Here is a 23816-nt window from a genome sequence, read left to right on the forward strand (position 1 = left end):
GTGAAAATCCTAATGCTTTCCACTACACTAAAAATTAACCAGACCAGTATTCACTGACTTTAAAAAGCTAAGCAGTGTACTTTATCCATACCGTTAATCTTTGGGCCGCATTAAGCCAAGCGCTCTGAATGTTACCCCACAGTAGTGCCAGTTCTTTTCCTTCTCACTTTTTCTCTCTTAACTTACTCTCACTATCCTCGCTGCCTCTCCTTAACTGCTCTTCCATGGCTGGCTAGCTCGCTTCTCATCCCTCTAATGACCTTTGCTGTCACAGCAACTGCACTGTGCTCCCATGTCACAGTGGTCGACATGCTAATGCAAACATACACCAGTTGTTTATTAAGTGCATATGCAGAAGCCCCATCGCCAATAAATATGACACCAATACATTGTATTAACATTGCATTAACCCCGTGTGCACCAATGCAAGCAGTGAATTTTTAGCATCCTCCGTTTACTGTGTACACTGTCCAAAAATCTTTATGGCACATGTGGAACTGTGCGCTCCTATCACAGGAAACTCCCTTTTAGGTCGAGCATTCAAGACCTCTTGTATATATACTTATATGTGTTAGTACTTTGTGTGCTCTGGAGATCAGCCTCTATTGAACAGTCTTGATAGAAAACGACCATCAGAGATCAGTAAAATACCAGAATTGCTTTCTGCTTAGGTGCTTTCTTTTTTTTCTTTCTGGCATCGGCCTCTATTAAACTTTTTTTGATAGAAAACAACCAGCAGAGGTCAGTAAAATACCAGAATCACTTTAGCATTCTCCAGATTCCAGTCCGTAGAAATTGTCTTCCATGAGCACCTGTAGACAATATTTTTTTCAAATCTTGTATTTTCAGTGATATGACAACCGAAGGTCCTGATTTTATATTAAAATGTACTATACCATTTCCCGCTGAAAATGCAGTATTTATCTCCCTGTGTTCCCATACCTGGTGTGTCACGCAGTTTGGTGCTTACTTTCCCTCCATGCTAAAGAACAGTAGATGTTTCAGCACCCAGGCTAATGTGCCTCATAACCAAATATATATATATATATATATATATATATATATATATATATATATATATATATATATATATATATATACGGTCCCAAAGGCGAGACTGATTGCATTACAAATACTTGTTATAGTGTGGAGTTTTCAAATATATAAAATAAACATTGCATTTACAACGCCAATAGCTTTGCCTCTCGCAAATGCGAGACCTATTGCATTGCAAATGCTTGTCTGGAGTGTGAAGTCGTTCCCTGAAGTACTAGACAGATCCTGTACTAAACCTGCTTCCTGTGTTTGGCGCACACTGGTCTACAAATTAGTTTATTATCTTGTCAAAACATATGGTTTCCTCCTTTTAAATTCATGCAGAAAGCCAGTTCTCTACATCTTTCTTGAAAGGTTGCTTTTCATGTAGCCATGTCTTCTATACAGAGGCTTAGTGAAGTCCAGGTCTAATGACGAAGTGTGGCTCAGGGGTTAGAGGCGGCAGACCCGGAAGCTGAGATCGGTCCTGGACCAGGGTTCAATTCCCTGCCTCGGCGGGTCTTGGGCTCAAAAATTCCACGGACTCGATAATTCTCGTTCCGGTGCCTACTTGACTCACGGGTTCACACTCTGCGACTCTGGGCAATAGCTTGCTTAATCTCCACTATGGCCCCTCGCGGCAGGATGCCTGGCTTTCACCTTGTGGATACCCTGCTGGGGTTATCTCACAGGGGAATACCAGGACGGGTTCCCAAGGCAAGCGCCTTGATGCCTTCGGGTGATACGTGCGCTATATAAATCGCAATACATTTACATTTACATGACCCTTTGCAAAATTTCCTACAAGGAATATAGTTTTAAGAACCGTACCAACATTTCTTCGTATTAGTGTATTTCCTTATAATTCAGAGTATTTCACTGGTTCACAACTCTATTACGGCTGGCAGGAAGCTGTTGCAGCAAGGAATCCTCCCTAGATTCTTAACTTTATGGCCACCAAACCAAAAAGAAATAATACCTCCAACATAAATAAACTAAGAATTGAAATGTGAAACCAAAGAGGAAAAAATATAAAAGCAGCATTCCTTTGTGGAGCAGATTTCTGTTCTTCCTAAACTTTTTTTATGTAGTGAGTTTAGTTCACTTTGTGACAGTCATCCACTCTAAGGCAGCTATTCGTTTCTTTTTTTCAATTTATCAGAACATAACCTCGAAACTTCTTTGCCTTTCCACTCATTCTTTTTCTCTTTCAGTGGTGTCTTTCATTCTCTCATTTGAGGTCATTTCAAAGGCTCATTTTTACCGGTATGTTTCTGTTGAAAACGGGCTGGTGTAAGTACTGCAGCTACTCTGATGTCAAGATGCCAATTGGGATGGTCATTCTAAGTAATTGAATTCCTTGACTCCCGATCATTTCCTCTCCTCTTGCAGATATTTCTGTAAACTGGACGAACGGCCACCCACCTAGGGCTGTCTCCTGATCGTTTCCTGTTCTCCGCCAGCATAAAAGGGGTCTGTGAGCTTGTTTTTGGTTTCTTCAACACACACATTAGTTAAAAAAATCTCCAAGTTAAAGCATGTTTTGCATTTCCCGCCCAAGAGTGAAATCAGAACACCCGAATAGCAGAGTGTATTGGGAGGCTTAGGCAGTCAGTACCTTTCTGGAATCGAGCAATTGCAAACTTATAGGGTGTCTCCTGTGATGACAGAAAGAGGTTCGGTCCATGTCGTGCATTTGGGACTAAAGGTCTTTGTCAAATGGGAGGGTTTCTAATTTCTGATCAATAGAACCCCATAGTTTTATCTGTTTTTCCATGTGACCCCGCTATCATGCAACGGAACTCGGAATCCTAGGAATAGATTAGAAGATAGAGTACCACAATCTTCCCTGGCCAGGTTATTTGGTGCACTGTTTTCAACTGAACCTCGGTCTTTTCTATTCTCAGACGAAGACACTACAAAAGTCTTGTAGGAGCTTGATATCTCTGTTACGGAGAGATGGGAGGGCTAGGAATATATATACATAGAGAATGTTCTGTAGTTGCATCATTTTCAATGCTTCTGTTTGTTCCACCCAAGAAAACCTGCGTATTCCAGGATGTTAGGCTTACCTTAACTGTCCTAATGAAGCCTGAATGGTTTCCGCAGAGCACAGAAGTAAATGTTTGGTCTCCTGGATGAGTCCATATATTTCTTCTGCTGCTTCAGGTGCAAAGGCTAAAAGTTCAGCTTGGTTAGATGTTATTTGAGCAATATCGTCGAATTGCATTGTTCTGTCGTTTTTAGGTCTCGGCGTCAACGCGCGGAAGCGCGTCTCCGCCGAGATCTTTTGTCAGCGACTATCATTCCCAGGAGACAGTCCTGGCCACGCGCATCCTTCCAGGCGATTTGTAACTGGAACGCGCGCTGTGGCCAGGCGCTGTCTCCTGGGAAGCGCAAGCACCACACACGCATGCGCATACACACACACACGCGCCCATGCACGCACGCACATACATACATACAGAGACACCACCCCTGACTCATACACACACGCGCGCACACACACAAGTGCACCGAGGCCCCCCCTCCCCCTCCCCCGCCGTCACCGTCGCACACATACATACACACACACACACGAGCATACACACACACAAGTGCACCAATCGCGCTCCAGCCTTTTGGAACTTACCTTACCTCAGCACGCGGCGCCCAACCTCCTGCTGGCGCGGCCCCGGGGCTCTACACCGCTCACAGGAGCCCCGGGCCGCGAGACGCTACGACTCCGCCTGCCTCCTCTTCCGGTGTGAACGTGGCCCCGCCCCCGTCACAGGCGACCGTGCCTGACTTCCGGGGCGGCCGCGAGTTCAATGAAATCGTGAGGGGTGACATTAACTGATGCGCCATCTTCCAACTCGGACACTCTATGCTCCGCCTCTCTAAAACGTTCCTGTGCTGGTCGAGTTTCGCCACCACCGACTCTAGCCTGCTGTTCATGGCGTCCATTTTAGTGTTGATTGAGGAAAGGCTTTGCCGCATCCCTACAAGAAGCTCTTTCCACCCCTCATCTCTTGTCTCCGGCGGGTCCTCATCTACACGTTCCCTCGAGCTGGAGCTGGGCGTTTTGCAGGTGTCAAACGATAATTTTGCTTGTTTAGGTTCCGTTCTTCCCATGGCTGTGTGGTAGTGGCGCCTTTTGTGACGTGTGAATCAGTGGTGTCTGTGGTCAGGGATTTGCACAGGTTTTCCAAAGCCTGCGCTCTCAAACGCGTTGCAGAACAACCAGTAGTTTATGTCCAGCAAACGTCCCCGGGGGGGGGGGGGCTACCAGCTGCAGGACCCTTCGCGTAGCTATCTCTCCAGCAATTAACCGTGTTGTTCATACACGGACAGGAATGTGGGGGCCTGTATCCCCAACAGAGGAGTTTGCGTCTCTTACAGTTGTGAGATTGCTGTTGGTGTCCTATGCGGACACGAGGACGTAATTTGAGGCACACCACTAAGTAGTCTCTGTCGCCAATAGGGAGCCACTGCCCTTCGCGCTGTCCACTTCACTCGTGGCACTATGCCGCCCGTGGTAGTGGCTCTAGTGGCAACTAACATACAACTCCCTTGCCGGTAATTGGAACAGATAGGAAAGCTGCGCTGCTGATGTCCGGTCCCAGGGGCCTGTAGCAGGTCCTTATTTCGTGCCACCACTCGCCATGCCCAACCCACTTGCGGTAGCTTGCCTCGCTTTATGGCTCTCTCCACACGCCTAGCGGCCGCCACTTCTCACCTCCTTTGCAGAGTAGGCCTCAGCTAGCTTCGTGCTCCATCTACCAGTTCGGGCCGAATTTGCAATCGGCACCCTGGGCAGTTCTTTCAGGGCTTGCGGGTAGGTCTCTGTGCCCCACGGGGGGGGAGAAACACCAACCTCAGCGAGCAGCTCCGACTTCACCCGATGGGCACACCAGGCCGCAGGTTGCCTCGTGGCACGGCCTACACCTCCTCGGGCTCGCGTGATGTTCCCAGGCGGGCGCTCCAGTCAATCCTCCCCTCACCTCGCCACCAGACTCCGCTGCTCGTCGCTTCCCTCCGCTATCTTTGATCGGCGTCAATGTCGGGGGACAGATGCAGCCCAGTATCCTGCTTCGATCGGTGATGTCGGGGGTCCAAGTTTTGCTGCCGGGATGGGGTTTATGATGCGTGTTTCTCGGAGTACAGCGGGAGCCTCACTACAGTGCGGCCATCACCTAGCGCCCCTCACTTCACGGAAGGTTGAAAGATGACACTTAGTATCACCGGTTCGTGCAACAGAAAGAGAAAAGACCATAGAAATCACTTAATTCGGTAGGTGAAAGTGATACACACCATGCCGATTTATCAGCCAACAGTGTCTATAAGTTTACGCTGTGTGCTGTCTGAGAGGGAGTACAAACTTCCACAGAGACCAAGCAGAGTGGTGAGTGCAGAGTGGTGAGTGGTGCAGAGTGGTGAGTGGTGCAGAGTGGTGAGTGGTGCAGAGTGGTGAGTGGTGCAGAGTGGTGAGTGGTGCAGAGTGGTGAGTGGTGCAGAGTGGTGCAGAGTGGTGAGTGGTGCAGAGTGGTGAGTGGTGCAGAGTGGTGAGTGGTGCAGAGTGGTGAGTGGTGCAGAGTGGTGAGTGGTGCAGAGTGGTGAGTGGTGCAGAGTGGTGAGTGGTGCAGAGTGGTGAGTGGTGCAGAGTGGTGGTGAGTGCAGAGTGGTGGTGAGTGCAGAGTGGTGGTGAGTGCAGAGTGGTGGTGAGTGCAGAGTGGTGGTGAGTGCAGAGTGGTGGTGAGTGCAGAGTGGTGGTGAGTGCAGAGTGGTGGTGAGTGCAGAGTGGTGGTGAGTGCAGAGTGGTGGTGAGTGCAGAGTGGTGGTGAGTGCAGAGTGGTGGTGAGTGCAGAGTGGTGGTGAGTGCAGAGTGGTGGTGAGGGCAGAGTGGTGGTGAGGGCAGAGTGGTGGTGAGGGCAGAGTGGTGGTGAGGGCAGAGTGGTGGTGAGGGCAGAGTGGTGGTGAGGGCAGAGTGGTGGTGAGGGCAGAGTGCAGAGTGGTGAGTGCAGAGTGCAGAGTGGTGAGTGCAGAGTGGTGAGTGGTGAGTGCAGAGTGGTGAGTGGTGAGTGCAGAGTGGTGAGTGCAGAGTGGTGAGGGCAGAGTGGTGAGGGCAGAGTGGTGAGGGCAGAGTGGTGAGGGCAGAGTGGTGAGGGCAGAGTGGTGGTGAGTGCAGAGTGGTGGTGAGTGCAGAGTGGTGGTGAGTGCAGAGTGGTGGTGAGTGCAGAGTGGTGGTGAGTGCAGAGTGGTGGTGAGTGCAGAGTGGTGGTGAGTGCAGAGTGGTGGTGAGTGCAGAGTGGTGGTGAGTGCAGAGTGGTGGTGAGGGCAGAGTGGTGGTGAGGGCAGAGTGGTGGTGAGGGCAGAGTGGTGGTGAGTGCAGAGTGGTGAGTGGTGAGTGGTGGTGAGTGCAGAGTGGTGGTGAGTGCAGAGTGGTGGTGAGTGCAGAGTGGTGGTGAGTGCAGAGTGGTGGTGAGTGCAGAGTGGTGGTGAGTGCAGAGTGGTGGTGAGGGCAGAGTGGTGGTGAGGGCAGAGTGGTGGTGAGGGCAGAGTGGTGGTGAGTGCAGAGTGGTGAGTGGTGAGTGCAGAGTGGTGGTGAGTGCAGAGTGGTGAGGGCAGAGTTTTATTTTTGATTTAAAGAAAAAAAATGTCATGAGCAATGCCAATAGCTCTACCTTTAATGATGCCGAGACCATTGCATTGCAAATGCTTGTTGGGTGCACTCGGAGATCGGATAGACAAGAGTGTGTAGATACAAATAGTAGTTATCTCCGTGCACTCCCTTAGATACACAATTGTTCTTCAAATTGATTGGTGTCTGCGCTGACCTTGTCGCACTGTGTCTGGCAGTGCCTTAGTACGAGAATATGTGATATGCCAATCACTATCTGTGATGGTACTAGTTATGAAATATATGAAACATATGAATATATGAAAGTAATTTGGTACCCAATTTAACTGAATGTTTTGACAAACTGTCCATGGTTCATTTTGCTGACTGCTAAGGTCCTGTATGTTTCCATTGTTCACAGGCCCCTGAGGAAGGGTTATTCCCGCAACCCGAAATGCATCGGGCATGACGTAATGCTTTGAAATAATATAATTTTGAAATGAAGTTTCAACACATCACCATGATAATGAAGTTTCAACACATCACCATGATAATGAAATAAAACATACAATGAATTCAAGACACGTTAAAAGCGTTTTCATTTAAACAAGATCATCAAATCATATCAAAACAAGTTAAGAAACCTAGGTTTCACGTTGAATGAGCGCGTCCTTCGTGATTGGCATATCACATATTCTCGTACTAACTAAGGCACTGCCAGACACAGTGCGACAAGGTCAGCGCAGACACCAATCAATTTGAAGAACAATTGTGTATCTAAGGGAGTGCACGGAGATAACTACTATTTGTATCCCAAACTTTAGGGACCTGATGGCATATACTGTGTAGCCCCAGTTTACCCAGTTAAATGCTTTCTCACTGCTTAAGTAGAGCAAGGGTACATCCCTCCTCTTTTACCTAACTTTATCAATGTTATGTAGGGCCTTTTTCAGTTCAGGTCAGTTCATTAACTTTATTTCGATTTTTGTTAAAAATCACAAAAGTTAAAACAACATAAACGTGGAGGCCATATAGAGCAATACAACATGTTTCTAAAGCAGGAAACTTATTAATTAGCTTGGTTTAGGGGAAGGGATAGGGAGAAGAAAATAAAGAATAAATACGCCCATCAGCCCCGTCGTGTTGTTCTAGCCCGAGTTTGAAAAGAAAGAGAAAAAAGCCCTTGTACTTTTAAAGAAAGCAAAAAGAAAACTTGAGCTTTGGCTGGTAGAGGATGGGGGAAGCGAAAAAAGAAAGATAAAAGCCTGCTTGGGGGAGGCGATTGTCCTCTGTGTGTTCCTCTCTCTTTCGTGGGCTGCAGGGAGGGGGGCTGCTTTGCATAGTTTCACGTCAGCTCTGCCTCATTCCCTTCTTCCATCCTGCTACAGATAGAGGGGGGGGCAGGGAAGATAGGGTGGCTGGAGGAGGGGTATAAAGAGAAATATTACAAAGGGAAGGTGGAGACGGTGACATACAGAAGGAACGGGGGAAGGGAGAGACGGGCAGAGGGAGGGGAAGACAGTGGGGAGAGGGAGAGACTGAAAACGAGAGGCTGGTAGACACTGAGGAGAGGACGTCACAGGGGGAGGGGGTAGGCCTGCAGAGATGGGGAGATAGGTGGAGAGAAGAGGGTTGAGGCAGAGGGAGGGACATGACTGAAAGATAAGAGGGAGAAGTAGGAAGACAGTGGGTGAGGGGGAAGAGGCAGGAGCGTTGCAGGGGGGCGAGAGAAAAGGGTTACTTTGCAGAGAAGAATGTAGAAAGGCGATAGAAGAGGGGAAGGGAAGATGAGGCGGACGGGGAGGAATATGACAGCAGGAAGGGAAGAAAGGGGAGGAGAAGTGCACATAAACAGGCAGTGAAACAGAGGATGGAAGAAGACGGATATTACAGACAGATTACAGAGGGAAGGGGGACTGGGCGAAAGAGGAGAGAGTGGGCGAGATAGGCGGGAGGAAGAACCAGGAAGATTAGGAGGGGGAGGGATATTACGGAGGAGGAGGGGAGAGACAGAAGAAGAGGAAGGAGAAGAAAAAGGGTGCGCGAGGCAAGGAAGGAAGACTGGGGCAGACCAAGGGAGAGACTTGTAGAGGTGAAAGAGTGGATCAGGCGCTGGAAGGAAGCTGGAGAGAGAAAGATGGTATTTCTTGTTGGGGGGTAGTAGAAGATAAGGGAGTAGTGGATAAAACAGAGGAAGAGAGAAAAGAGGTAGAAAAAGAAAAAGGGAGGCGAGCTAAGTCAGTTGAGGCAACCAAACCAGTCACTGGAACCCGAGCTGCTCTCTTTTGTACTTGGGGATAGAAGGCACGACCCCCCAGGTTTAGAGCCAAATCGAAGAACCCTGACCTCTAGGAAGAGTGGAACCTCGACACCCGCCACTGCCTATGGTGTGAATAATGCCTGTTGTGTCTCAGGGTACAGAAAGGGGGCGCACTGCTGCCTGTAACCTGTCTGCATCATCCCTGGTAGGGCGGCGCTGCCTGTGTAACCTGACCCGCTGGCTCCCTTTAAAATTACCCCGCTGTCTTCATCTACAACAGGAGGCTGAGCACGTCTACCTTTCAACCTGTTCCTACAAATGCCCATAAATTGGGTACTGATGACCCTAATGTGGAAAAGAGAATAAACTTCAGTTGAGGTACACTTCCTCTTTGGCTAATGTTCTATAGCTCCAGCGCCAACAACCATATCAGCACTCGAAACATCCCAAGAATGAGGAGACGCCCCTCCCAGGCCGCGCGTCCCACCGTACAGCCGCTGACAGTAACTCGCAGAAGAATCCGGACCCTGCCTGAGATAAATCTCTGCGTTTGAAGGTGCTGCAGAAACAACCTCCTGATGGGGGCAATCATCCGGGCCTATGAAGAGAAAGCGTCATCCCTTTAAGAGCCTTGCTGTGGTAGGCGCCGCATCTGTACTCCGAGGCGCTGGCAACGCAATGAAGACTCCGCGGGATGCAGGCAGGCTGTTTCCAGCCCCCCCACCGCCGGTGCAGAGCTGAGAGGCCTGCCGCAGCCAGAGCCCATGGTACGGAGCACTCCTGAAGCCATCCCGGTACACGAGGGAGACAGCAGGCGGCAGTGATTCACAGTAGCCGAGCTCTGTGCACCCGCAGAGACCCCTCGGCTTCTGTCCCCACGGCCTCATTCCTCATCTGCGCGTCAGGCGCTCTGCCCGCTGGAATATCAGCCAGGGCTGGAATGCGCGGCATTGACAGAGAGCCCTTGTGAAGACTTTTCTTATCTGCTTGTTAAAATAAACAAGCAGATAAGAAAAGTCTTCACGACAGCCTGCCGCAAACCAGGACACGGTGTCTGGAGGGGCTGTCCGAAAAACGGACAGGGTGGCACCCTAAAACACTCCTTTCCATTGGGAAGCCAGTGTTTATCATAAATGCTGACGCTACCCTATGCAAAGGAGGGACGGGGCGAACAGTCCCTTTTAGAAATCTTATATTTACAAGATCTCTCGCAGAGGTGGGGCAGCTTCGCTCCCACGCCCACGCAAGACCAAAAAATGATATTAAAAAAACATGGAGCATTTTATTTTACTAATATTAAACATTGTGTGCTATTAAATAACACGGTAGAGTGTTTTTAGTTTCCTTTTCTGTTGAAGCTATGGAGAAGGGAAAGTCTTATGCAAGGTATGGCGTAGGGCGGTCGAGGCCCTCAACCTCGAGCTCCCTACGGTCGCAGTCAAGACTAACCTCCTGACAGGTGCTTCAACCGGTGGCGAGCTCTTCGGAGCCCATGTTACTGTTTAATGAAGCCCTTACCGATATCCTTTTGGGCACCTGGTCCAGGCCCAACACAGGGGCTCCTGGGGATAGGATGATTGCCCGACGCCACCACCTGGCCCGGGTGAGCTCAATTTCCTCTCCCAACCCTGAGAGCCTGGTGGTCCAAGCCTCCACGTCAAAAGGCGCACCCCCTAACACCCCACCTGACGGGGAATCCAAAAAGCTGGACCACTTTGGGAAGAAGATGTTGTCTTCCTCCAGCTTGGGACTGCGGTCGGTAAACAATGCATGTCTGTTGGGCCGTTCCCCCACTCTGTGTGGGAAACGGTGGCGCAAGTGCTGCCCCAGTGCCCTGAGGAGGCCTGGGCTGTACTTTCCCGTGCAGTTGCCGAAGGGAGAGACGCCGCAAAGTTTACCATTCGCTGTGGACTGGATACCGCTGACTCGCTAGGCAGACAGATTTCCACGTCGGTAGCCCTTCGACGATATGCCTGTCTGAGGTCGACTGTTTTTTAAGGGGACGGCCAATCCACTCTTATGGACATGCCCTTTGATGGCCATCGCCTGTTCGACGACAAGGCAGACAACATGCTGGAGTGCTATAAGGACTCTTGGGCTACGGCCAAGTCCTTGGGCCTCTCCACCACCCGTCTGCTTTTCGCTCCTTCCGTTGCTACTGAAGGGGTGATGACCAGCTCTTTGTTGGCTACGCGGTCCCCAAACAAGGTCGGGCCTTGCACAAACGGACCATTTCTAGATGGGTCGTTTTGTGCATCAAAGCTTGCTATTCCTTGGCAAAGAAGGAGCCTCCAGTGGGACTGTGCTCCCATTTCACCAGGGCGACAGCAGCTACCACTGCTTTGGGACGGGGAGTTCACAAAACACTACTGCCTGGAAAGCCCAGTCCGGAGAGACGGCTTCTTTATTTCTTTTTTATTTTATGCAATTTGTTGAGCTCACAATTACCCAAGGGTGTCTTGGCGCTTGACAGAAAAAATTGAAGGTTATACCCAAGAAATGACGGACTCTAATAATTAAATAACCAGGTCTTCAACTGCTTTCTAAAAGCTAATAATGTAGGGATGTTCTTAAGATCACCTGGCAAGGTGTTCCATAATTTAGCCGTGGCCACTGCAAAAGATCTGTCTCCCCAAGTGGCCTTATTGGTTTTGGCTACCTTCAAAAGGTTCACATTAGCAGATCTGAGAGTGCGTGATGGTTGATAGGGACAGAGGGCATCTTTAAGAAAAGAAGGAGATTTTCCATGAATGCTTTTAAAAGCAATACACAGGGCTTTGAATTTAATTCGCTGCCTGATCGGTAACCAATGCAGTTTGTGAATGATGTTTGAAGTGGGTTTAAATTTGGGTGTACCAGTAACGAGTCTTGCAGCTGCATTTTGGACCAGCTGAAGTTTATGGACTACTTGTTCTTGAGCATTAAGCAAAAGAGCATTACAGTAGTCGACTCGAGACATCAATAGAGTTGAAATCAAAGTATTTATGGTGTTTAAAGGAAGGTAAGGTTGAAGTTTTTAAATCATTTTAAGTGTAAAAAAGGATGCAGAAACTATAGAGTTGGCTTGATGAATGTATGAAAGTCTATTGTCAAAAATTACACCCACGTTTCTAACTGTGGTGACCGGGTTAGGTGGGGGGCCAAGATCTTGAGGCCACCAGGTGGGAGACCATGCAGGAATGAGTTTTCCAAACACCATCACTTCGGTTTTCTCTGAATTAAGTTTCAGACAGTTTGAATTCATCCAATTACATATGGCAAGCATTCCTATTTGGAAATTATCGGCAACTTCCATTCCATTGTTGTTAATGGCCAGAACAAGCTGTGTATCGTCCGCGTACGATGTTACTGCTAGACGATGAGCTTTAATGACCCTCGCTAAGTCCGCCACATAAATGTTAAAAAGTGTTGGACTCAGCGAGGATCCCTGGGGGACTCCACAAGGTAGTGAGAAGGAGTCAGAGGAGAATGCGCCCAGGGAAACAGATTGTTCTCGATCTGTCAAGAAGGAGGCAAGGAGTGAGACAGCATTTGATGAGACTCCGTCTTTTCCGACACGGTCTATCAGAATAGAATGATTGACCGTGTCGAATGCCGCGGAAAGATCAAGTAATATGAGCACCGTGGCACCTCCTTTATCGAGGATCATTCTTATCTTATCTGAAGCTTTTATTAATGCCGTCTCCGTCCCATGTCCCTTCCTGAATCCGAATTGGGAATCGTCTAGGCAGTTGTTAGTATCTATGTATTCAGATAATTGAATATTCATAATTTTTTCAATTATCTTCGATGGACAAGGAATACATGATATCGGTCTGTAACTTGTGACCTTGGAAGGATCTAAGGTGCTTTTTTTGAGTAAAGGCTTAATTACCGTCTTTTTCCATATGGTAGGGTAGATGTTTGATGTGATCATAGCATTGAAGATATATGCAAGAACAGTTGAGATCATTTCTGGAGCAGTTTTAAAAACAGAAGGTGGGCAGGGGTCGTTGGGTGAGCCAGAGTTGGTAGTCAACCTAAGTTTATGAAGTAGCTCAGACGAAATGTGATTAAAAGAGAAATTGGAAGGATTAGGGGGTATGAATTTAGGTATGGTCAAAATATGGGCCTGATATGTATCTTTAGTGAGTTTATTAAAGTTGGAATAGATATCACAGACCTTTTCTTGAAAATAAGTAGAGAGTGCATTGCACATAGGTTGAGAGGCTTCTGTAGTTGGGGATTTGTTTTGTCCGAACAGATGGGAGACCACCTGAAAAAGCTCTTTAATTGAGTCTTTGGCTGATTCAATTTGTTTGTTAAAAAAGATACTTTTCTGAGTGATAATTGATGATTTATAATTCTTTATCTTCTCTTTATAGCAGCTTTTTTCATAAGGGTCCTAGTTACTACGCCACTTGCGTTCCTGTCGTCTGCAACTTTGTTTTTCCAACCTAAGGGCTTCGGTAAACCATGGAGCAGAATTTAAAACTCTGTTGGTAGATCGTTTTTTTTGTAGGAACAGAGATATCAATTGCAGTTTTGATACATGCGGTGCAATCAATGGCCGCAGCTTCTGGATCAGAAGTATCAATATCCTTTAAGGGACCTAAATCAGAAGGTCTGTTCTCCAGGACTTTCTGGTGTGAACTTGGTTCTCAGACCCACCTACGGGGTTGGTATTGCTGGGGTATCTATTCTAAGGTAAGTAATCTATAACTGTCTATTTCAGATGAAAAAGTTAATTACCTTCGGTAACAATATATCTGTAAGAGACATAGATTAGTGCTAGATTACTTACCGCCCCACCCATCCTCCCCGTTCAGCAAACTGACTTCTAGGGTCAGGTAATCCCATTCAGGAACCTAGTTTTGTGCACCAGTGGTTAGTGTCTTGCCTGGTTTTGCACTTTTGGCGTTGAATGTCATGTAAAAGAACTGATGTCCGCGCGCGAGGGCGGCAGCTAAGTAGCTACTGTGACGTCATCCCGGCGACCATAACGCAGCGATGAATGCACAGCCGACCGATGCTACCTTTCGACGCACAGGGGTACTGCTGGTAAAAAATTCTCTGGATCCAGTCTGACGCCTGGGGGTAATTCTAAGGTAAGGAATTTATAACTAATCTGTTTCTTACAGATATATCGTTACCTAAGGTAAGTAACGTGTTAATCTCTCTTAAATTGGCAATACTGCGTACCCACGCAACAAAGAGGTTAAGTTCTATTCTCATGATGAACGTAAAGACCTTTTCTACAAATAGATGGATGGCAAACGTACAGGATGGAATTATTAGTGTGTTTGTGTAATGCATTGCTCCCTCCTAAGAATAACTTTAGTTATCAAACTAATGTTTTAGTTATAGTTTGTCTTTGGCATATTGAAAATACTATAACTCTTACCATTATGTATATAATTTTTGAGTCTCATTTTCCTTCCTAGCATACCTCATCTCAGAACTGGAGTCTGCACGAATGTTGTGCGTAAATAACCCTCCAAAGAAATCTCAAGAATCACCGGGTAGCGAGGTTTTTCAGGAGTTAAAGGGCATTTGTATGTCTCTGGGTATGTCAAAGCCACCTGCCAACATCACGATGTTCCAGTTCTTCACTGGGATTGAGAAAAAGGTATAAATGTTCAATCTCTAAGTCATCATACTCTTATTTGTTCTGGCCCTCTCAGTTATTAAACTATTGTGGTAGGCTGCTATCTGGTAGCAGGTCTAGAAATTACTTACAAGGCTGTTCAATCCACACCATCTGAACAACTCTTTATAGTATTTAGTTTGAATGTGCAGTTGTTTGTATTGTCTGTAAACTTAACAATCAAGAAGTATACAAAAGAAACTCCCAATTACTTTGACATTGACCAATCCACAACAACACAACAATAGAACAATCCAAAATAATAGACGCAGCACAATTCAGCAAACGCCACTACATCAGCAACTTAACGCAGTTAACAGAACAAAGTACCACAACATAATACACTATACACCCCCAACCAAAATGACAGATCATATCAAACAGAACAACAATAGACCAAACTCTATCAACCATCACCACCAATTACCTGGACCGACGGGGCGTTTAACATTCCAAACTCCATCTCTCTGTATACATTGTTGGCATTTTCACTACAAAGTATATGTTTTAACGTTACTTTGAAAATTAGTGCACTTTGCTGGTACATGCAAGTAAGTCTTTTGCACCACCGTTTTCCAGGCTACCCTAAGCTCCGTCAATGCTGCTTCCTTAACAAATTTGCTGACTCAAACAAAGCAGGTGTAGATATTTGGGAGCAATTTTTATTACCACCAACGGAACTGCCACGTTTTGTGGCTTCTGTAGATATGCTGCTTCTTTCGCTGCACTGCGTTCGAAGCTAACTATCCATGGGGGTGTCCTCTGCCTTTCTTCACTGCTCTCAGATGCTTGATAAGCACTTTGAATGGACAGGCTTGAAAAAAAGCATGCTCTGTGACAGAATGCTCAGAGCATCCACTTTTGCGCCTCCTGCATAGTGCGCCCTATCCCTCTCCCCCCAATCCTCACCTTAGAAATCATGTCACTCTATTTATCTGCAAAAAATAATGTTCATTTTAAGACGTTATTGTCAGACGGGCAGCAGTCCTTCAAACCCGAAGCGCTCTTCAACTGTCATAAACATTCTTCTATAGGATCTGCACGCCTTCCAACGTGACATATGCACATCATGACAACCTACTTAGCAACACCACAGTGGCCTGCCCAATAACCGTTTCATTTGCATTTTACAGATAAGGGATTGATGCTTTACGAGTTTAGGGCTCCGGTATTGTCACCTTAAGGCTGCTGTCCACATAACCAAAGTCTACATTTCTAGATGACTGCACCACTGAAAAGAATATTCGAGACACGTATTTGTACAAGCTTATTGTGTTACTTATTTTCCTAGATAAAGGAGGCCCTATCCAAAGTGCCACCTAATCATTTGGGGAAACCTCTACTGAGCAAGCAACTGGGACCACGCCACTGGGTAAGAAACCTCATCAAGTATTAAAAAATATGTTTACCCTAAAGAAAAGAGTTTGTAATTCCAATACATTAACTCATTAGTTCATGGTTTAGGGATGCCAAGCGTAGAACGAATGCCGATCCATAGTGTTAAGATTAAAGAAGCCTTAGAGTGGCATGCCTTAAGTGCTGGTAGCTCCTTTACCTGATTGGTTATTCCAGTGTAAACTGGCGACTACAAAGTCTGAGTACACAACTCTGATTTCTTTTATCAGATTATTAGCTTATTTTTTCTATGTTGATTTTGAGAAAATTGCTTCACATTTCGTCCTTTGTTTGGCCTACTTGTGTTTTAATGAAATGGTGCTAATGCCTGTAATAGCATCTGATGTATTTCCCTGTTTCCGACAAAAGTCAACGTTGGATGTATTTTTGCAGTAAAATGTTTGCAACATGTTTGCTGTATATTTTTATGTTGTGCAAACTCATGCATGCTTTCTAGTGTTGGTTTCCAAATATTAAAATCTAGTTTTGGTTTCAGGCAAATGCAGAAAGGATTATAATTATGTTCTCCGGTATTGGAACTTTCATTTCACATACTTGAATTATTATTTCCTGTTGTCAGGCTGTAAAGCCCTGCAAGTTAGGTTTAGCAACAAAACATTGTTAAAATTACCATAGAACAGTTTTTTCTTAGTAGTACATGTACGTCATTGAAATGCACCCAAGCTGTAACCAATCTAGTGAATGTCCCAAGCACTCTCCCTTCCAAGTCCACCATAGCCTTGACTTATCTGAAAGAAATAGTTATAGATTCCTTACCTTAGAATTACCCCCAGGAGTCAGACTAGATCCTGAAAGTTTTTCTTCAGCAGTACCCCTGCGCGTCGGAACGTGGCGTCGGTGACTCTGCGTCTGTCGTTGGCGTCGTGGTTGCTGGTATGATGTTGCCAAAGCTACATAGACGCCGCCCTCGCGCTGATGTCAGTTCTTTCTTTTTTTGTGCCAGCAAGGGCAGATCCGGAGAGATCTGCGCTTGCTGGCCGGAGAGAGTCACTCTTTTACTAACTTTTTTGCGACTTTTGACGACTTTGTTTCGAGTCTAACATAGATTCCTGGTGCACGAGGGATGCCCGGTTTAAAGGGCTGGGGTTCCTGTACCCGACTGATGTCATTGACGGATCCGTACCGCGAGTGCCTTTACTGCCCGGAGCGTCGACCATGACACCAAGTTGTTCTCCGACTGCGAAACCATGGCCCCGAAGTTCTTGCGGGAGCGGTCCCGAAAACTACTTCGGCAGTCAGCTCCGTGGCTTTCGAGGTCCCGGTTGCGTGGTAGGTCACAGAACCAATCGCAAAGCCATCATCACTCCTCCTCTAAGTATTCGCACTCGGGGTCATGTAAGTCGAAGCACAAGAAGTCGAAGAAGAATCATCGCTCTTCGACTTCCCCTCGTCTGTCGGCGGACGTGACGAAGGGTGCGGGTGGTGCCCCTCATGCGGCTCCGTGTGTGTAGCCTTCTGGGTCGACTCCAGCCATCCCTCCCTTCCAGGGACTTGGAGCGACCCCTGCCCAGTTTTGTCAGTTTTCCGAAGTGAAGCATGCCATCTTTGGGTAGCCCGACTCTGCCGGTGCGCTTTCAGGCCCCGCGGACTCAGCTGGGGGCCCTAGGACTTTGACGTTGACAGCTCCGGCCTCGGAACCACAGGGCCCCCTTGGATCCTGGCCTGGATCCTGATCGGCTCCGCTCGACCTAGTTACTCCACCACTGGTGCCGATTCTACCAGCACCACGTCCACAGCCGATGCCGGCTGGACCTCCAGCCGGCGTCGACCCCGGCTTAAACCCTGATGTGGATATGGAGCTGGACTGGCGTAGACTGACACCGAATCCGGCGCCAATGGGTATTCTTTTGTGCATGTATTCCACCCTGGCCATTTTCAGGCAGTGTGGCAGCCAGAGGAGGGTGAGGAAGACTCTGAGGGGTCTGGTGACCCTTTAACTGACCAGTTACAGTAAGACCAGGAATGGAGAGAGGAACTGGGGGATGCCAGTGGTCTGGAATCTCACCAGACCTTCGCATGTTGTCTCCTCCTACCGTGGCTATGGAGGAGGGAGCGTCTTACGCAGTGGTTTTGCGTAGGGCAGCCGAGGCCCTAAACCTCGAGCTACCTACTGTGGCTGTCAGGATTAACCTCCTGACAGAGGTGCTTCAGCTGGCAGCGAGCTCTTCGGAGCCCCTGCTGCCGTTTTATGATGCGCCCACGGACAAACCCTTTGGGCACCTGGTCCGGGCCCAACACAGGGGCTCCTGTAGATAGGATGGTTGCCCGATGCCACCACCAGGCCCCGGGCGACCCCACTTTCCTTTCCCAACATTCCTCCCCTGAGAACTTGGTGGTCCAAGCTTCTACGTCCCAAAGCGCATTCCCTAACACACCACCGGAAAGGAAATCCAAGAAGCTGGATCAGCTGAGGAAGAAGCTGTTTTCTTCCTCGGTCGGTGAACACCGCATGCTTGTTGGGCTGTTATTCCCACTCCATGTGGGATTCGGTGGCACAAGTGATGCCTCAGTGTCCGTAGGAGGCCCGAGCCATACTCTCCTGCGCTGTGGCCGAGGGGAAGAGATGCAGCAAAGTTCACCATCTGCTGTGGGCTGGACACTGCTGAATCACTGGGTAGGACCATTTCAACCTTGGTTGCACTTCGCCGCCACGCCCTGTTGAGAACTACTAGCTTTTCTGGGGATGTCCAGAACACTTTGATGGACATGCCCTTGATGGTCGCCGCCTGTTCGGTGACGAGGCAGACAGTGCGCTAGAGCGCTTCAAGGACTCTCTGGCTATGGCCAGGTCCTTGGGCCTTTCCACCACCACACCCTGCACGGTCTGCCTTCCGCCCGTTTAGGGTGCCCCAACAAATACCTTTCAGAGCCACAGGCCAGCGCAAGTTATTCAACCTCTGCAAGGCCAGGGAGTTTCTCTGTGTACCAACTTGCCTGTGGTAGGACTCTTGCCGTTGGGTTGTGCTTGAGGGGAGCCAGGGTATCGGTGCATGCAGTGATCCAGCTGTTGAGGTCCTTGATGGCTTTCGGCAATTGGTGGTGTGGTCAGGTCAGTGGGCTGATAATGAAGTCCACTCTTCTTCTGTGTGGCCAATTCAGGGTTGCTGGCTTGTTGACTGTGATAATGATTCAGAATAAAATCTGAAAGAGACCTATACCGGCAGATTCCTTACCTTAGAACATCCAAGGCGTCGGGCTGGATCCGTAAACTTTTGCTGTTTTCTTTGCACCAGTAGTTGGCGTCTGCGACTCAGCGTGACTTTGTGTTCCCCGGAAGTGACATCCGTGTCACCTCTATAGGTGCCACCACTGCACGCTGATGTTGGTTCTTTTCTTTCCGTGCCAGCTAGTGTAAATCCTAGAAAAGAGCTACCCTCTGTCACTTTTTGACAGGCTTTATTTAATTTTTTTGTCGATTTTTGGTGTGTTGATTTTTCCGTTTATAAGATTTCTGGATACAAACCGTCCTGGCCCCTCACCATATCATGTCAGTGACTGATCCACACTTAATTGTTCTCTGGTGCCTGGAGCTTTTTGTCCATTTAATGGCCACGGAAGAGGCTTTCAGCTGCGCCATCTGAATCCCAGCCACAAGACCTCACAAGTTCAGCAACATCTGCGCGACCATGGGCACAGCTCGACAAATCCACTCGCCCGCTCGCATTTGCGAGGGAGAATGGATGAGGACGAGCTATTTTTAGCTCCTACTCGCCCTTTCTGGCGAGTAGGAAACAAACTAACTTTTGTCCTCTGCCTTTGAAAACGGAGCAAAAGTGACAAGATAACAAGATTTAAAGGCATTTTTATTGCTCACAAAGGAACTAAGCAATAAAGATGCCTTTAAATCTTCTTAACTTGTCACTTTTGCTCTGTTTTCAAAGACAGAGGTCAAGTAGGTTGCAGTTGGGTCGAGGGGATTTTCCAAGTTACTAGACCTGCAGGACTAGTACAATTTTTCAGATTTGTCGAGCCCTTGCTCCTTTCAACACCATGGATCAGGCAACCAGAGGTCCCAAATGGTCTTCTCCTCCCCCTGCAGCCTCTAAACCTTCCTAGTCCGGCTCTTCAGGCTCCAGGGTGGCGGTTGGTGGCAGTATTAGCCATCACCTCCACAACTGGCAAGACATCACATTGGAAAAAATGGGTTCTTCAGATAGTACAGAAGGGCTACACCCTTACCTTTCAAAACTACTCCTCCCTCCATGCCTCCGACTTACGACCGGCTGACTGAGGACCACATGAACTTGCCTCAGTGGGAAGTCAGGGCTCTCTTGGTCAGGGGAGCCATATACAGGGTACCGGTGCCAGAAGTAGGCTGTGGTTGCTATCCTGCTACTTTCTGGTCCCGAAAAACATATGGGCCTTCATCCTAGCCAAGACCTGTGAGCCCTCAACTCCTTCCTCAAAAAGGATAAGTTCAAGATGCTCACTCTGGCTCAGGTCTTATTTGCCCTAGACCCTGGAGACTGGATGGTGGCGTTACGTGAGCAGGACACCTTTTTTCATATTTCTGTCCTGCTTGCTCATCGCAGTTACCTGCGGTTCTTGATGGACCTCGAGCACAGTTCACATTACTCCCATTTGGCCTTACAAGGGCCCCTCGGATGTTCACTAAGGTGAAAGCCAGTGGTCGCAGCTCATTTACGCAGATCAGGGATGCCAGTCTTCCCATATCTCGACAACTGGCTGTTGAAGGCAAGCTCACCCAGGCTGTTGTCTTTCACCTCCAGACTACAGCAAGCCTCCTGCTTTCTATAGGGTTCATTATCTAAGTGCCGAAGTCACACCTGACTTCCTCTCACACGCTCCCTTTTGTCAGAGCTGTTCAGGACACAGTGTAGTTTTGGCTCCATCCTGAATTCCGGTGAGATGACTCTGAGTCTGCGGGGCCTCATGGTCTCCTGCATCCTGCTTGTGACACATGCCAGATGGCCAGTGGGACCTGAAGTTCCAGTGGGTGCAGTATTGTGGGAATCTCTCTGTCATGGCCCAGGATCTCAGAGAGAACTGCACAGGACCTGCAGTGGTGGCAGACCAACTATGATTGGGTCAGAGGCAGACCCCTCTGTCTTCCCCAACCAGATCACACAGTAGTGACAGATGTTTTACTCCTGGGATGGGGCGTCCATCTGTGAGAGGTGATCAGAGGTCTCTGGTCTCTAGTGGAAACCGGAGTCCATATCAGCTTGCTGGGTGTTAAAAGCTTTTCTACCTTACATCAAGGGGTAGCTGGTTCAGGCGTTCACAGACACCACCACTGCCATGTGGTACTGCAAAAACCAGGGCAGGGTGGAGTTGTTGACCCTTTGTCAGGAGGCTTTCTGTCTCTGGACATGGCTGGAACAGCAGGGCGTATCCCTGGTGGTTCAACACCTTGCAGGTTCCCTGAATGCCAGGGCGGGCGAGCTCAGCTGTCTATGCCTAGAAGATCACAAATGGCATCTCCATCCAGATGTGGCACAAGGTCTTTCAGTAGTAGGAAGAGCCTTGGTTGGATCCGTTTGCCTCCGCCGGGAATGCATCAAGTCAGTAGTTTTGTGCGCTAGCGTTTACTAATCGACAATCGCTCAGAGACGCTTTTCATCTCGAGTGGAGCTCAGGCCTGCTATAAGCCTTTCCGCCCATACCACTCCTGCCCAGAGTGCATGAAGGTCAGGAGCGACCTGGCCCCAGTCATTCATGTGGCCACAGAGAATTTGGTATCCCGAGCTTCAGTAGATGAGCATCGATCCTCTTATCAAGCTACCCCTTCGGGAGGATCTTCTGTTTCAGCAGCAGGGAAGGGTTCTCCTCCACCAGAACCTGTCCACTATATGCCTTCTTGCTGGGAACTTGAGCGGCGACAGTTGACAGCATTCGATCTTCCTCCCGATCTGTGATGGGATTTTGGCAGCCAGGCATCCCTCTACCAAGACTGTGTACGCCTGTCGGTGGCTGAAAGTTGTGAACTGTTGAACAGAACAGTCTATTGATCTTTCTGCTTCCCTCTCTCAGGTCCTTCTCTTTTTTCTGACCCTTAACCCAGCAGGGCTCTTCTTTGGGTACTCTTAGGGGTACCTTTCGGCCTTGTCTGTTTTCTTGAGGTTGCTAGACCAATCCACTTTATTTAAATCCCCTATTGTAAATCGGTTTCTAAAAGGGCTTGTACATTTGTTCCCATCTGCCTCATTCATCATGCCACAGTGGGACCAAAATTTGGTTCTCCCCTTCCTGATGTGTGCACCGTTTAAACCTCCCCCTTTGGCTGATTTCCGTCAATACAGCATGCATTTTGTAGTGGCAGTTGCTTCTGCCAGGAGGGTGAGGGATTTTCAGGCTCTATCATCCGAGCCTCCTTACCTGCCATCTTTCCTGATGAGTTGATGCTTCGTACTAGGTCCTCTTTCTTATTGAGAGTGGTAACACCATTCCACTTGGGACAGTCAGTCAGTCATCTTGCTCACTTTCTATGCTTCTACGCACCCCACTAGAAAGGTGGAGGGACTCCACCATCTGGACCCAAAAAGAGCATTGTTGTTCTACTTTAACCGCACTAAAGAATTCCGGGTGGACAACCAATTCTTTGTGGGGTACATTGGATCGAAGAAAGGTTGTGCGGTGTAGAAGAGGACTATCTTTTGGTGGAACAGCTTGTGCATCATAATTTGCTACCCTGACTAAGAAGCAGCCTCCTGAAGGTTTAAGACCTTATTTCACTAGATCTAAAGCTGCGGCCAATGCGTTGCAATGTGGTGTTCCAGTCCTTGACATTTGTCAGGCAGCAACGTGGGCATTACTGCACAAGTTTACCAAGCACTACTGCCTGGGCAGTCAAGTCCGCAAGGACAGCCTTTTTGGCCGCCCTGTCTTGTCCTGGTCTAAACTTGTCTGCAGTCCCTCCCTCCCTCCGGGGAAAGTTTTGCTGGGGTATGTAGGAAAGTAGGGTCTGCTTCCTATGGTCACTCCCACTTTTTGCTGTGATTTTCTGTTTTTTTCGACTTTAGTGTGGCTGTGGGCCTACTAATCAGACCCACAGCCCAGCTGTTCTCTCTCTAAATTTATACCATGTACTTTAGGTACATACCAGATTGGGTATTGGGTCACCTTTGTGAGCCCCTGTATAGTGTACCATAGGTACCCAGGGCATAGGTGCATCCAAGGCCTACCAGGGGCTGCAGCATTTATTATGCCACCTCTGGCTGGCCCTCCAAACTGACACCACAGGATGATCACTCAGCTTGGGTAAGGTGGTGTAATCACCCCTTACTTAGATATAATATACCTATATCTACCTTATATACTTATATATAGACACATATGCACCTATAAGTCACTCATATGGTAGACCTCGACAATTCTGGAGGCAGAGTGCTTGGTTTTATGTGAGAGGGTGCCCTAGCATGAGCTGAGCCCCTCTGCAGCTTTCAGAACCATCTCCTTATAGCTGTTCTATAATATAGCCATACCATATACTATTAAGTGCATTAAATTATGACACATATAATCCTTGCGGTTAATGCTAACTTTGGTTTGGCTTTATCAAAACATGTCGTATAAGGTGTCAAACACTTTGGAATACTAAGCCCCCCCCCCCGCCAATTCTGGCGGCGGGGGTAGCATTCCACCCTTCTAGAGGGAAAAGACATGTATGTTACTGCTTTACCCGGTTAAAGTTAAACAGAGCCCCAGTATCACAAAATGGATGCTGCTGCCACAGACACATGTCTGACCTCCTGCTGCTGGACGAAACTCCATCAGGGGAGGCCTGGACAATTGGTTTCCTGTCCAGGGAGGTGCCAGCACCTCCCCAGACAGGCAGATGTTTATTGGGACAGGGAGGGCTGCATCAGCAGATACTTTTTGAGACACTGCCTGGGGCACACAAGGTGCTCCATGCATAG

At 48.1% G+C, this 23816-nt stretch overlaps 1 protein-coding gene across 1 annotated transcript in view; it reads left to right on the top strand.

The window, feature by feature from the left end:
* TSLIG3A (tRNA splicing ligase complex subunit 3A) overlaps nt 1–23816 on the top strand; it is a 343839-nt gene that overhangs the window by 147717 nt on the left and 172306 nt on the right. The window contains exons 4-5 of the mRNA XM_086927472.1: nt 14318–14502; nt 15812–15892. Coding sequence (XP_086783598.1) covers nt 14318–14502; nt 15812–15892 — 266 coding nt within the window. The remainder of the gene's footprint in view (nt 1–14317; nt 14503–15811; nt 15893–23816) is intronic.

Source organism: Lissotriton vulgaris, chromosome 6 (assembly GCF_964263255.1).
Source record: "Lissotriton vulgaris chromosome 6, aLisVul1.2, whole genome shotgun sequence".
NCBI lineage: Eukaryota > Metazoa > Chordata > Amphibia > Caudata > Salamandridae > Lissotriton > Lissotriton vulgaris.